General features: G+C 39.5%; 1 protein-coding gene across 1 annotated transcript in view; it reads right to left on the bottom strand.

The window, feature by feature from the left end:
* ARID2 (AT-rich interaction domain 2) overlaps positions 1-712 on the bottom strand; it is a 283,049-nt gene extending 282,337 nt beyond the window's left edge. The window contains exon 1 of the mRNA XM_037848145.1: positions 71-712. Coding sequence (XP_037704073.1) covers positions 71-162 — 92 coding nt within the window. The 5' untranslated portion in view covers positions 163-712. The remainder of the gene's footprint in view (positions 1-70) is intronic.
* Between the last annotated feature and the right edge of the window lie 14,441 nt (positions 713-15,153).

Genomic DNA, 15,153 nt, shown 5'->3' on the forward strand with positions numbered 1-15,153 from the left:
GCCTGGCCCGGGCGGGAGAGCCCCGTTCGCACCGGCTCGCCCGGCGCTGCCCCCCCGGTTCTGCTCTCACCCTCTGCTGTGGTGGAACTGCCGCAGCTCGTCCAGGAAAGCGAGTCCCTTTCTCCGCTCGTCCGGAGGCGCCTTCCCCGTCGAGTTTGCCATTATTTTTTCAAAGGAGGTTTTTAAAAAAACCCAGATCGGTGTTCTAAAAGCGCCCCCCGTTCCCTGCGCTTCCTACCAGAGCCCGGAGCCCATTCCTCGGCCGGCGGCGGCGGGGCTCAGTCATGGGCCGGCGGTGGTGGCGGCGGCGGCGGCGGCGGCGGCGGCGGCGGCGGCGGCGCCGGGAGGGAGGGAGGGAGGGGGAGGAGGAGGAGGAGGGGAAGGAGGGAGCAGGAGGCCAAGGGGGAGAGGAGGGAAGGAGGGAGGGGAATTTCTAAAAAAGTTTAAAGAAATCCGAGCGAAACTAGAGGGGCAAGCGAATGCCGGATCCGCGCGAAGCCGCTGGGCGAGCGCGGCCCCCACCCCCACCCCTTCCTTCCCTCTTTCCCCGCGGCCGGGTTGTGGTCCGCCTCTCAGCGCCGCCGGCCCAGGCGTCTCGGCCCGGGGACGCGATTCAACATGGTGCTGCTGACGGGCGCGCGCGAGCGGGCGAGGGGAAAGGCGAGTGGACAGTGAGGGGCCGGGGCGGCCGGAGGCCCGGGAGTTTCGGCGACCGCGGCGGCGGCGGCGGCGGGGCTGGGGCAGGCGGGGCTGGGGGTGGGGAGGGGGAGGTCTGTGTGGTGGTTTGTGGAAAGCGGGGAGATAGCGTGTATTCCGGCCGCGGCTTCGCGGGGCCCTCGCACACATTCACGCGCGGCCTTGGCCACAGCGGCCAGGGCGTCCTTAAGCAGAAGGCACCCGCGGCGGCTGAGCCGCTGCGCACCGCCCGCCCGCTTCCCTCCCCGCCAGCCTCCCTCTCTGCCGCTGCCAGCGCCGCCACCACGGCCGGGTAGCCAGCGCCGCACAGCGACCCCCGAGGGCCGGCCGCGGCACTGCGACTGGCTCCACACCGCCCCGGCAGCTCCTCGCGGGGAACAATAGACTCCGCTCGCCGGGCTTAGGGTTCATCTGCAATGTGCCGCACAATTCACACGCACACAAAGCCGGCGGAAAGGGGGGCGGCGCGGAGAAACGGCCACTACCGGTTGTTCCAGGGTTAGGGGTGGAGGCGATGTTCGCGTCCCCGACCCGGCTGTTGAAGTGTTGTGTCGGAGTCCCCGCCCGCTCGACAGAACCGGTGAGGCGCTCGGGAGGGAAAGGAACCTCAGAGGGACAGCTCCTCAAGCTACGCAACATTCACAGTTTGGAATAAAGTCAACTTGTTACTTTTTTTTCCAAGTCTAAAGGAATCGGCTTTTCTGAGCCTTATGCCAGTATTTTGGGGCCTGGTTAGCACATTACCCACGAACCAACTTTAGCAAACTATAAATTCGGTGGAATGCTCTTAATTCGCAATGCCTTTGGTTGGTTTCACTTATCCAACTACAATCATAGTTATAAAACAGTAATTAAACTGGTTGGGAAGCAATCTTCCGAACTTTGATAATAACATTTATATTTTCATATTAAGGCATCTCAAAGACATGCGTCTAAACAAATAGCCATACTTTTTTCCAAATGTCTTAAATGCAATTCTTGTTTAAAAAATTTCTGAAGGTTTAAAAAAAAAAAAACCCTTTTCTTAAATGGGAGACTTAAACCATCTCAGCCAACACTACTACCTAGATCCGTATTTACAAGGAGTGTTGGTGCCGGCTGTTTGCTTCAAATGTTAAGTTTCACATTAAACTAATTACTCCCATTTTAGTGGTGGTCACTACGGGCAAAGTCACTGACTAACCCAAGGTCACCGGGTAGTCGGGATCTGGATGGATTATTATTCCAGGTAGTCAGTTGGAACCAGGTAGTCGGTGGGAACATTTCCTTGGAGGTGAAAAAAATTATGTAATATACTCCAGAATGCTTTGCTTCCGGTGCTCACTTTAGGAATCGGGTTTATTTCCCAAGTAAAGTTTGTCTCTTATAGTGGGGTCTAAATAAGGCTGCAGCTAGGAAATTCCCGACACTCAAGGGCCAATAAATGTCACGGAGGCCTGTGGGGGGCGGAGATACGGCCAAGGGAGAGGAAGAAGCTGAGCCGTGGCCCCAGACGGGGAATGGGGGTGGGGTAGGAGGGAGAGACCCGGTCATCTGTCCCTTCCCCCACCGCCGGTCCTCTTAGGGGTGGTGGAGATGTGGGCCGCAGAGCTGCAAGGCCCTGGTTGTACGGATTCCCTAAACGTCGCACTTGCTCACAGTCCCTTACGTAACTGTCAGCGCCGGGGATTCCCTAGAGGGGGTCATTCTATTCAACCATTACACATACCCCGGGCCCCGGCCGCCGCCGCCTCACAAAATGGCGGCGCCCATAGAGGAGACAGCGGTCGCTTCCTCGGCCCCATTTTGTGAGAGGCAAGAGGCCTGTCAACATGGAATACCTCCGCTGAGGATGCATCGAGTTTGGAAATCTTGCTCGGGGATGGAGCCGAGAGGATATTCTTCGTCGGGAAATGTCAGCGACTTTTAGCACCTCTACGCTTTTTATTTTTTTCATTTTCTCGAAGGAAGAGCCAGAGGCCGCCGTGGTAATTGTAACTGATAGGAGAACGGAAAGCTGCCGCTGCCTGCTCCGGGAACTTAGTAGCTTTGATGGCTTTTTCCACATTTTTCGGCAGCTGACTGCGATCCAGCTGAGAGTCGCCCCGGCCTCCCGGCGGGCTCGGATGGGACCGGGACGGGGCGCACGCGGGCAGACAGCAGCGGCCTTGGCAGCGCCACTGGTGCAGACACTTTTTGGTAGTTTTTAAATGCTAGGGACCACGGCCCCGTCGATACCCCTCGGCTGAGTCGTGGGCTTCGGGAGCCCAGGAGGCCCCTGCCCTGGGAACTCGCGCTGCAGCCGGGAGTCAGGGAACCGGGTTGCCCGCGGCGGGCGGTGCTAGCGGATTCTGCGAGTCGGGGCGCCCCCGACGACCGCGCACCGAACCCGGGCCAGGGAAGGTGCTTATGGGGCAGGGGTAGGAACGAAGGCATGTACGCTGAAATTTAAGTCGTCCGAATCAGGATTTAGGATTGTGTGTTAGTAATGTCGCAGATTAGATCTTATGCTACTATTCTGTGAACGACCTAGCTTTATTTCTGTTCCGAAGTGCAGAATGGAGACATTTTATATTTTTGCTATTCAAGGAGAGATTGCCACTTTTAAGCGCCTAACTGCTATTAAATATATGTGCGTATACACATGCGCATACAATAGTGTATTTTGCTTTTCAACGCAAGTATCATAAGATAAAGATTTGGAGTGGTAATGCCTTTTAAAATTAATATTTGATATGAATTGTTTTTAAAAAATAAATTCTTTTTCTGTAGGAGAGGCTATCGTCGTCAAAATGGAGTCCTAAAGTATATTTGATGGATAGAATTTAAATTCTTAACATTTTGGACATGCTCTAGTCCAAGTTTTGAAGACAGAAACATAAAACTTGATGTTTATCAGATCACTGCATGGTTCAATCCCTGTGATTAGAAAAATGTAAAACAAAAGAAGCTGTTAAAGGAATGTAAAGGTTTAAAGAAAGACGAGATTCATATGCTGAAACTTAAATATGTATTACATGCATAATTGATTTTGTGTTGTTTTCCGTTAGCAGTAATCATTTGTGTTTGCATGACTTTTTTTGTTAAGGTTTTTTGTTTTTGTTGATTTTGACCCTCAATCCCTTTCTAGTGCACAATCGCAGCTTTCTGCACCCTGCACCTCTTTCCACGCCCTAACTCCCAAACCCCGTTGCTACTTTGACTTGTGGATCACCAAGATACGGTTTCTGGTCCTGTCGTTCCTACTAATGTCCTTTATATTTAATAAATTTGGTTACCACTAATCAGTTTGTGACTTGCAAGAACACCCTATCTTAGCAACCAAGTCGTCAGAGAATTTTTTTAAATTTATTTTTATGGTTTGCAGGAATAGTAACCCTAGTGCTCATTATTATATTTCTTAGTACCATATTACATTTCCTATAGTGGGCAGCATAGAGCAGGTGATCTTGGAAAAGAAATGTCAGAAATGTGCTGGCAGCTTTACAATAGATTTTCTCCAACTTATTTGATAAGATACAAAATATAGTTCATAGTTTTCAAGCATTAAAGAAAACTATTCCTATAAAAAATTACCAATAGCAGTGAAAACTGTTGAAACTCAATTTCTACAATTTACTGTTCTGATAAGAAATGATGAGCCTTTATAGTAGAAAAAATGCAAAGCATTGTTTTTAATAGTATCTGCAAACCTTGCACATCATATTAGAGGTTACTATTGCTTTATGTTAATCTTTAATTCTTGTGAGTTCCACTATTATTTAGTCAAGAAATTGTGATTAAAAGTTCCCTGACTCAACTAAACTTAAAAAAAAAACTGTACCTGATATCAGATCAAGCATGTTAGATGATCACAACAGCTGCTGAAACAACTTAACTGAGGAATTTGTATATCAATTAATTAGAGAAATTTTTGGATTTTAGGTGACTCTAAGGTTTACAAGAATTGGTTGAACAAGGCTATTGATGTTAAGTTTAAAGAAGACTTTCCTAAGAAATGTGCTGTTGGTAAAATGTGAGAATGTTTCCATGGCCTGCTGCCTGTGCCTGTGTATTCTCCTGCACTTAATTTTTTTATGTTGGCTAACTTGTCTTACTTGAAATTTGATTCAAATATAGAATCATAGATGAGGCCTTTCTATTCTGATGGTGACTCTAAGGAGTATTGGTAACTAAGCCTTTAAAAGGTGAGGAAATAGTTTATTTCTACTTCAAATTGGGTAGCTGTAATTCTGATGCTTTGAATCTGCAATAAACGGATTTCTGAATAATTTGGCCCAAAAGAGTCTGATAAGCTTTTTGGGCTTGTCTTTTTAGTAGATATCAGATGTACGTAAATCCATAATTGTACATAAAGTACAGTGTGTAAGAAAAATGTGATAATTTTTTATTTTAAAAACGTTTAAAATAAGATTTAATAACTAAAAAAAAATTTAGTTAATTTAATTATTGTAATTAAATATACGGAGTATATAAATATATAAATAAAGAGAGTAATTCTCTTTGGAGAAGCATTCCCAAATGTGCTTTTGATATGGGGTTGGTCTCATTATTTGTTTAGGTCATTTATCTAATCCTAAATTTTAAAAATTGTTTTGGGCTTATGATGCCACATTGGTGCATTCTCGTTTCTTTCATCTACTTTGTCCACTTAAAAGTAGTCCCCAGACTATCCATGCTCATTATATACAATTTATAGTATTGCAATACTTTGTGTATAGTATTTAGTAACTTCTTAAAACTTTAGTATAACTAAACCAAGGAAATATTTGTTTTTTAAATTTATGTAGATTACTAAATCATTAAGTAAATATCTACTGAATGCCTGCAATGGGCAAGAGGTGGGGAGAGGGAGACTGACTAGACCCTCAAGGGAATTATACCCCAATACTACATTTTGCTTAACTGCTAGCTTAAAAAGTTTATAATGAAGTGTTCAGACCAGAGAGGTCTTAATTTTTAATGCTTAAGCAATTTAACATAGAGTTAAATTCAAAATTCTGTTTAGAATAGGGACAAATATAATTATGTACAAAACAGTGAATGTTACATTATTGTTAGGATCAAGAAGTACACTCAAAGTGCTGTAATAATGTTAATAACAAGCATCTAAATCACATTCTTTGAAAACTCAGATCCATAAAAAATATTATTCCAATAATTAGCTTTTTAATTATGGGAAAGGCAAAGGAATGTTCAGTGAATGTAAAAAATCTACTACTTAGCAAACAAACAGAAACTGTTTTAATGAATTTGATTTTCTGTTTCAATTTTTTGGTACATTGACTCTTCTGACACTGCACTTTGCTCTTAATTTAAAAAATTAAACCCCAAAGATGAATTAATTCTGTATTTAATGCAGATTTAATTCTTGACTAGCTTGTAGAGCTTCAGGAGTTGGCAGCCTGTTGGCAAAACAGTAAATTAGGAATTAAGCTGAAATCAAAACTGTGTAATAATAATTAGGTTACATTAAAGTGTATATAGTTTTTCCTTCATAACTACACAAGTCAGAGAGTATTGCTGACTTAATAATAATTGAACTTACTTAGCTTTTGTTTCCTCGAAAACAACACAGACTCTTCATATACAGCATCAAAACAGAAATTCATCAAGGGCCAATGTAAATTGTTAAAGCTTATTGCTGTGCATTAAAGGAAATTCTAGCCAACAGTTCAGTGGAAACATTTTTTTAAAGGTGCCATGATTCTTTAACATTTCTTAGTAGCATGTAGAGCTCAATTAAAAGTATTATAAAATAATCTTTGTGTGATAATATACGTGAGAAATATTTATAAATGCTTCTTCAGATGTACAAAATAACTGACTCAGTATTTTGCTGTTAACACCAATGCCTCCAGTTATTTTAAACAAAAGCTGAAAAATTTAGAGTATCATTGTGCATTCTTATAACCAAATTTAGCTGTCTGTAATTATTGGTAGTCTAAATAACGAGTGTATTTCTAACTTCTATTAACTTTCATACCATTTGTAGACAGATTTCCTACTTATTGTACTCAGGGTTAATCAGAGGTTTAATGAAATTTCTCCTGTTCCTCAAGAAACAGAAAAGAATCCTTCCTCTTTTTAGGATATGCAGGCATTTGCTCTCTTCTCACTGAGCTGAATCCATCCTTTACACTGCCATTTTCTGCAGGTCATACTCTTTCCTCAATTGTTTTTCTGCTCCATTAATGTTAGGGCGACCAAAAATGGTCATAATACCATGACTACACCACCCTGCATGGGTTTGTGCCCACTGCAAATACCCTCCTTCTTATCCTTTTCTCAATGTCTATTTCCAAAGAGACTTTTGAAAAGCTGCAATAGTATTGGTATATTCCCAAGTAGGTAAGAGAAGCAACATGTGGTTTATTTATGGTGTTCAAGGAGTCTTTGAACCCTGTGAGACGTGAGGCAAGATGTTGTGTTTACTTGCATTTTTCTAGGAAGTGGTCTTAGCAGGCATGGGCATCTTTAAGGGGCCATGCTATCCAATAAGTTAGTCTATTTGCTAAAGACAGGTAGAAAGTTCATGGGAATGCTGCAGGTGGTTTCTGTTTTTGTTTTGTTTTTTATTTTGTTTCTTGTTGGCCTTTAGGGAAAGGACTTTGAAACTTTAATGTATCATTTTAGTTCATCAAATTGTAAGAGTTACAACAAATGAGCAAAAATCTGTTTCTCTTTTGAAAGAACTACAATAGATTTTTAAAGAAAAGTTTGGATTAAATACATTCATTTTTTGATATGTTCTCTATTGAAAATGTCTAGATGAAGGATTAAGGTAATTCAAACAGGTCCCAAATATTATTCAACTAGTTGGTAATGCCTAGGGATATATTATGTACCAAATTGTAATTTTGCATAGTAGTGTGTTCTTTGTGGTCAAGGGTCAAGTTCATCAGAATGTTTCCAGTGGTGTAGTCAGGTTATGCAGTCGTCTTCCTTTTCTCCTTTCTGCTTACTTGCTCTGCTGCTATTCACAGCGATTTCTGACGACCATACCTAGGAATTGGCCTAGATCTTGTCTTTATAGAGATTATCAGCAGGGCTACTTTATCCCACATCAGGTTCTTGTAGCTGATCTGTGGGCCCAATGTATGATAATTGGAAATTAGCCTAAATTGCAGATGATTATTAGTCTAAGGAAATGATTCACTGGAGGCTTTCTGTCTGGTACATTTTCAAAGTTGTTCTTTATAAAAAGTTTAGAGTGAAAAATGAGACTTTATAGTTGAAGGCCTACTAGTATTAACATTACTACTTCAGGTTGCAGTTCAAGGTAACCTTTTAATAATGCTCAAAACTACTTCAATTCTGATGTATGCATATACTGAATTGCTCAAGGAAGATTAACAATATATTATTTCTGGGAAACTATGTTTCTTTATTTCTACCTTATAAGCATAATTATTGTTATTTAAAATCCACAACTCCATGCATTGTCTTGGAGCAGGCTGGAGTTAGTGCCTCATCAAGTTTTACATTTATTTAACATTAAAATTTTCCATTTTGAACCCAAAGGAGAGGGCTTAGTTGAGAGAAAACATTTGCTTAACTCAGGCTCCAATAATTAGGCTGATGCACTTGATTTAAGTTATACATGGAGCTCATTTTTAAAATGCAAACATTTTACAGTAAGCTTCCTTGCTCCCAAATCAGTGCTTTTTCTTCTAAGCATTCTTTCTGTCTTGCTAATAAAATCCAATTTCCAGAATCACAGTTGCTAAACAAATATGCATAAAACCATAAATTTATCTGAATCATTTATAATTTAAAGAGTAATATATAAAAGTTTAAACAGAAATCATTGCTCACTGAAAGTGACAGATAAGCAAAATAAAAAAATAGAATTATGCTAGAATAGGCTAAAAGGTCTTTCTTTAAGGCATTATTGGAAAAGCTGACCTCAAATTTGAGGTCTGGGACTTCTTAGTATACTTGATCTTAGATTAGAATCTGTATGAGCAGATTCTGTTATCACTTATTCTTAGATTTTCTTTTACAGTGTGCACTACTTGTTTAGTTTCCAAGTAAGAACATTTGGAATGAGTCTTTTAACGCTACAATTTATGAAACATTTTTATAAATATTCCTACTTATAGACTAACATTTTTAGCCTTACTACAATACCTTGTACAATTTTATAACTGCTAAATGCCCTATAAAAGGCTACAAGCCCATGTAAGTGGTCCTAGCTCAGTTTAATGCAGCTTGGGAAATTCTTTTTAGACATGGTTCGATATGTCAGGTACGTAGGGAAAACATTCCTTGTCAGTGAGCACACGCACCCTTTCTTTGCTGGCTGAGGTATCTGAGCCATGTGATTCTATAAAACCTTAGTAGAATGGCCATTCTCTCAGTAGTGAGCAAGTTTAGAAAAGTGGTCATATTGTTAATCTTATCTTAGTAGTTTTTGGTCTCTCTCAGATTGCCTGTAACCTCACTTGATGGGAACATTATTCGCCCGTTGTGCTTCACAGATGTTGTGACTATTTTTCCAGGAAAGTTTGGAAGACACAAAGTCAGACCAAATGTGGGAGTAAACCATGGGCTCCACAAATGAAATGGGTATCTTTGCAGGTTACCCTACTCTCTTTCTTAAAGTGACAAGTTAAAGCTGGAGGTTTCACCCAAAATCAAAATGGCATTACCTCTGCTGGGTAGCATCTTTCTGCAACCTATGATCAGCAGCTCGGTTCTCATCAACATTGTGCAATAATTCAGAGACATCAGTTACTGAATGCAAGGTAATTACCTCCATATATTCCCACAAATTTCATTATGTTAAACCAATGCCATGCCTTGAACATCAAAGGAGATTTTTACCTCTGGCTGTCTGGCACATATTTTTGCTTCTAGCTATCCGGCACTTATTATCCTGGTAAAAGGCCCTGGTATCCTAGGGGTTTCTTCCTTAGTGTTTTGTGGTAATTGATAACAGACCCAGCATTTAAGGAATGTATTGTTATTTTAACTTTTGAGTTTCCATAGGCAAGAATATATAAGAGCAATAATGAGATACAGATCCATTAATTTTAGTAAAGTTAGTTTAATTTTAGTTAACTTAGTCTTTGGCAGTAGATGCTCCTCAACTTATAGTTGAGACTCAATAACCAAGCCAAAAAGTTCAAGAAGAGTAGTATATCAAGTAGCAATCCTCACAATGCTTGCTCAGTGTCATGTACTGGTCATTCTAGTAGTGGTTGGTTGCCAGTCTTTGATGAAAACGAGATTAGCATTCCTGCTCAGTTCTCTTGTGTTGAGTGACAGGTCTCAAGTAAGGATTTATTTTCAAGAAGAAAGTGATTAAATAAGTTCCTTGCAGAAAGGTTTTCAGTACAGTAGTTCTACTTTAGAAGTTCTGTATTTTTTGGACCCGGTTCAGAAATGCCCAAGGCTGCACCTCAAAGCATGAAAGCAAAAGTTGGTCTCTACTTAAGGGAGACAGATCACAATGTAGTAAAGAACCATCGAATGAAGTCAGAAGGAAGACCTTCCTATTAACAGGTAGGCAAGTTAAGTGCTGTCATCTCAGGGTTTTAGTTGTTTCATGATGGACTCACTTGAAATAGGTCTGAAAGATCATTGACAGTATCTGCAACATGGGGTTGAATTTTCCTAACCAGAAGGTCAAGGTTAGAACAGAAGGTCTAGATAATCTTAACACTACCAGAAGCTACCTGTAAATTGCTACCACTAGTCTAGTGATTCACCTGGGAGCTGTCCAAGCAACTTCCTTATAGACCCCATGTCTAGAAGAAATCAAAGATTAATAATGAGAAATTGTTTAATGGGTGAGATGGACATCTTAAATATGACGCATACATCCAAGACAGAAGACATTGGTGTCAACAAGTAGTCAGAAGGACTTGAAAAGGCCCCTTTGAGTGAGGTTCTGGCTATGTCTTCCACGAATGAACCTGGATCTGACCTCAGTCACCAGGCTTTACGTCATGGGGTAGTGTGAAGTGGATACCTGGAAATCTCATAGGCCATTAATATGTTAAGGTTTTTAAGAAGATCCAGTCTTAAGAAAAATGGGCATTGTACCTGGCCACTTTGGTTCTGTTTCTTTAGAATCCCAACTAGCTGTTGTACTGTCCCCACTGCTTCTGGATGGAAGGGCAGCAAAGGCTTTGAAAAATCTGTAGGACTTAATAAACTCCTCCTTTAATCTGTCTTTTAAAGCATATTCCCTGATTGTTATCAACAGGCAATATGGTATTCCAAACCTAACTATAAAGGCTTTTGCCAGCAGTCATTATGTTATCTCTTGCATATAGGTATGTTTCTACCCACCCTGCAGAGGTACACATAATCATTAAAGAATATCCTTATGAACAGCAAATGTGTATTTACAGAGAGTTTCCAATGAAGTGATTTTATTTATTCATTTAATTTTATTAGTTTGCGGCCTGATCCTGAAGAACATCCAAATGAGTTAGCAGAGGAAACCGGTTGGCTAAAAAAGATAAGAGCAACATGACTGTGAACAAGAAATCGCTAAAGCCTTAGCTTAGTAAGAATAACAATATTTTGTAGTAGTCACAGCAAAAGAGATTGTAAGACCCCTTAGGTATTTTTAGCTCACAGAAGTGATGCAACTTTATTGTTTTTATAATTGTGTACAGTCAAGAATTGCCCAAAAGCTTGAGGAGTGCCAATCAGTTATGACTTCTAAGAAGTGAAAGTGCAATCTCAGGTGAGGACAGCACTTTCTGCCATCTAGAAAGTATATGGAGAGAGAACTTTTTATACCTCATTTTGGAAACAGACCACTTATCAAGAGACCAATTTATTTTATCTCCATGCTACTAGTTCCCTCATCAATATTATATACACAAGTTTTTTTTTGTTTTGTTTTGTTTTGGTCGTACCACCTATTAATTTAAGCAATAATAAACGTTTCAAAACTCTCACTAAATCCTACAGAATCAAAAGGAGTGTGTGTGTGTGTGTGTGTGTGTGTGTATCCTCAGTGTATTTGCAAGGAAAGGCACATGCAAATGATTTTTTTTCAGCTTAAATAAATTTGCAAAGGAAACTTTCAGAAATAAGAATATTTTAAGTAGTATCACCATAGCAACACTACTATGTTGGGCAAAATTACAGACTTTAAAAGTTATGTTATTTTCACAGGATGTATCAATATTCTTGAAATTCAGGTGTCTGGTAAGACCACTTTGTTGGAAATATTTGCAAGGGCAGTTTTATGATATAGAATTAGAATTCTATCTGCTTTTCTGCAGCTACAAGGAAAAGGGACCATTTTTCTCTTTTAATCTTGATAAATTTTTTAAACCAACAATTAGAATTACATAAATACTGTAATTCCACTACCTGGCCCCAAGAGAGAAGAGCAGGTACAAAGGTAAACTTCAGAAAAAGACAAAGATTTTAACAAATGGAATATGAAGCATGCAAATGTATCTTCTAAAAATGTGAAAAGTGTTCAAGTATGTTTTCAGTGCCTTAGAAAATACATAAAATTACATTTTTTGAACTGTGTGCTCAAACCATTTCCCAAAGTGTGCCACAATGTATTTATAGGTGTTAGGCTAAAAAAGATTATGTAATTATAAAATTTTAGGAAATGCTGAGTAAACAAAATTAAAATTCTTTACTACAAGACTTCTCATTACTACAAGACTTCTCAGAGACTTTATTATGCATCTATGTTATCCTCTGGGTGTATCCTATTTTGCAAATGTACCTAACCATGAAATCTTTTTTCTAGAGCTTTTGATAGGATTAATGTTCCATAGAAAATACTGGAAAATACTGGCCTAAATATGGTTAATGTTTGAACACAGATGTCTCAAACAATAAGTTCCTGATCCTTTACTAGAGTGAGAGCTTCTCAAGGGCAAGTACCTCTTCTCATTCTTTGTGTCAAATATACAGCCAATATAATGCTCAATGCGTATTACTGAATGAGTTAATATAAATCGAATAGCTCTTGGATATCCATTTTTAAATGCGAACCTGGTTAAACTCCTGATTTGCTAAAATTAATTATTATAAAATTACTTATGCATTTTTGTTTGTATTTTTTTCTTCCCCATATTGGAAGAACTAGAATCTTTTGTAAATGGGCTATTTTGTAGTTTATACTTAGGATGGTGACCAGCTGTTTATCTCTATTGAAGAGATGCAGACCTAACCTTTTAATAGATCTATTCATAAACCATGATGCACTTCAAAGCTTTAGGTACAGAACTCAGAAAGTTCACTGGTATCTTCGTTTCATTTCAACCTGATACTTACCCCTCTGGGAATCTGAGACTTTTTCATATCCCGCTTTTTTTTTTTTTTTTTTTTTTTAAACTAAGTTCTACCTCCCAAGAAGACAATTTGTCTGCTTATGTTCCCTCTCCTTTCTGGAATCCATATAATTTCCCAGAATTCATGGAATTGCCCATCCCATTTCCTGTTGCCTCTTATTGTAGAGCTTCTCCTGGTGCTTTCCCATAGATTTCTGGGTCATCTGCCAGAGGCTCCTTGGAGCCCTTGTGAATTCACTGGATGTACTAAAAGAGCATTAAGTACACATATACCAAAATAAAAAGACTAACTGCTGTGCAAGTAGTTATAGACCCCCAGACCTCTGAAGGGAGGACATTTTAGAGAATCTGAGTTATCAGGTATGATGCATATTTATAGGGAATCTAGAGAACTATGCTGCCTTTTTTATTAGGAGAAAGGGAAATTTGAGGGTTCCTTGGAGATTTAGGAGATTTTAAGGCACTTAAAGAGTTTTGTTGATTCCAATTGGGAATCTAATTGATGTTGATGACCATAAGTCAATATAGTATCAGGAACAGATAGGAAAAAAATAAGGAGAAAATGGGGAAAATGCTCCTGACTAATCATTAGATCAGTTTACAAATAGACACATTGGAAATGTCAAACAAAACACATGTTTTCTTAATTGGAATATACTGCTTTTCAGGGGACCCTTAATAGGTAGTGTGAAATTCATATTTTAACAATTTAGGCATCCCTTTTGCAGAATTTTATAAGAATTTTTTGTGTAAGAGAAAACCTGTAATGGGCTATTTGATACGGAGAAGTGTTACTAATGAAAATTACAAGATCTCCTGCCCTGAAGTCCCTTTAAAATAGAAGGTATTCATGAAGTAGCTTAAATGATTGTCTTCTCTTATAAACAATGAGAGATAGCCTTAATGTCCCTTAGAACCAGATGTTTTGTTGTTGTTGTCTTTTTTCTATTTCCATTCAAACTACTTTTGATGGAAGGCTATCTGTCAGGCAAGGTGTTGGGATAGCTATGATAAGAAGCTGAAAAGTACAGGTTTTCCTTGAAGTTTTAGAGTTCATGAGTGATAGGAAGGAGTGAACACAGAAATAATTATGGTACAATATGATGTTCAAGGAGTATGATGAAAGTGTTGGTTCTGCCTGGAGAAGTCTAGGAACTTTATAAACTAGAGGATATTTGAGTGTATCTTAAACGACAAATAAGAACTTTCATAGTCGTGGGTGGAGAAGGGAGAGCTAGAGTATTTGAGGCTTGGAATGATTTCAGCAGACTGAGGCATGCAAGTATATGGAATGTTTTGGGAACAGTAGTAGCCCAATATAGGTAACTCAATTTTGCAGGGGTGGGGCTGAAAAAGAATAGAGGATGGAGAATTACATTGAGGCCAGTCTTGGAAAATCATCTATGTTAAGGGGTTTGGACTTTTTCCCTAAAGGCTGTTATTCTCAGTCGTTTTACTTTTGCCCCATGAATAGTAGATATACCTACATGCAGAGCTATGTGCAATTCTGGGCTCTAGCTTTTTCTCCAATCAATTCCATCCATTCAAGCATGTGGGAATGCATGAAAAGGAATTAAATTATTATAAATTATTGTAGCTAGATAGATTGATACAGATAGGTATAGATTTGACTTTTAAACTATTTTGAATTTTAATTTATTTTGACTTTTTAAATTATTACTTGTGCACAACTGATGCAAACAGTTGTCTTGACACAGGTTGATGACTTGTAGAAAGGAATGTAAATAAACCACTTTTGCAACGTAATAATCTAGAAATAAGGGCTTCTTTAATATAATGAGAGGAGAGACGATTGATTCCATTAACAGAATGAAAATAGAAAGAAGATGGATGCAAGAAATATTGCAGAAATACAATTGAGAGGATGTAGTAATTGATTTCCAAGACTCACCCGTACTCTTTATGCATGGTCAAGCAGAATAGTACTGCTTCCTTATTCCCCTTCCCCAGCTCACTGGGGGGCACACTCTCTTTCTCACGCACAAACACACTGCTCACTTCTGCTGCCTCCATACTGCTGCAACTACCATCTCATCACCACCATTCTCTCTTAAAATAGGACGTTTTCCTGTAGTTCTTTGCCTTGGGGTCATGTTTGTTCAAAGTGACTGTTTAAAACACGTATGCTTTTGGTTTTTAATTACCATGTATGCCACAGATATCTCTGAGC

Source organism: Choloepus didactylus, chromosome 8, assembly GCF_015220235.1.
Source record: "Choloepus didactylus isolate mChoDid1 chromosome 8, mChoDid1.pri, whole genome shotgun sequence".
Lineage (NCBI taxonomy): Eukaryota > Metazoa > Chordata > Mammalia > Pilosa > Megalonychidae > Choloepus > Choloepus didactylus.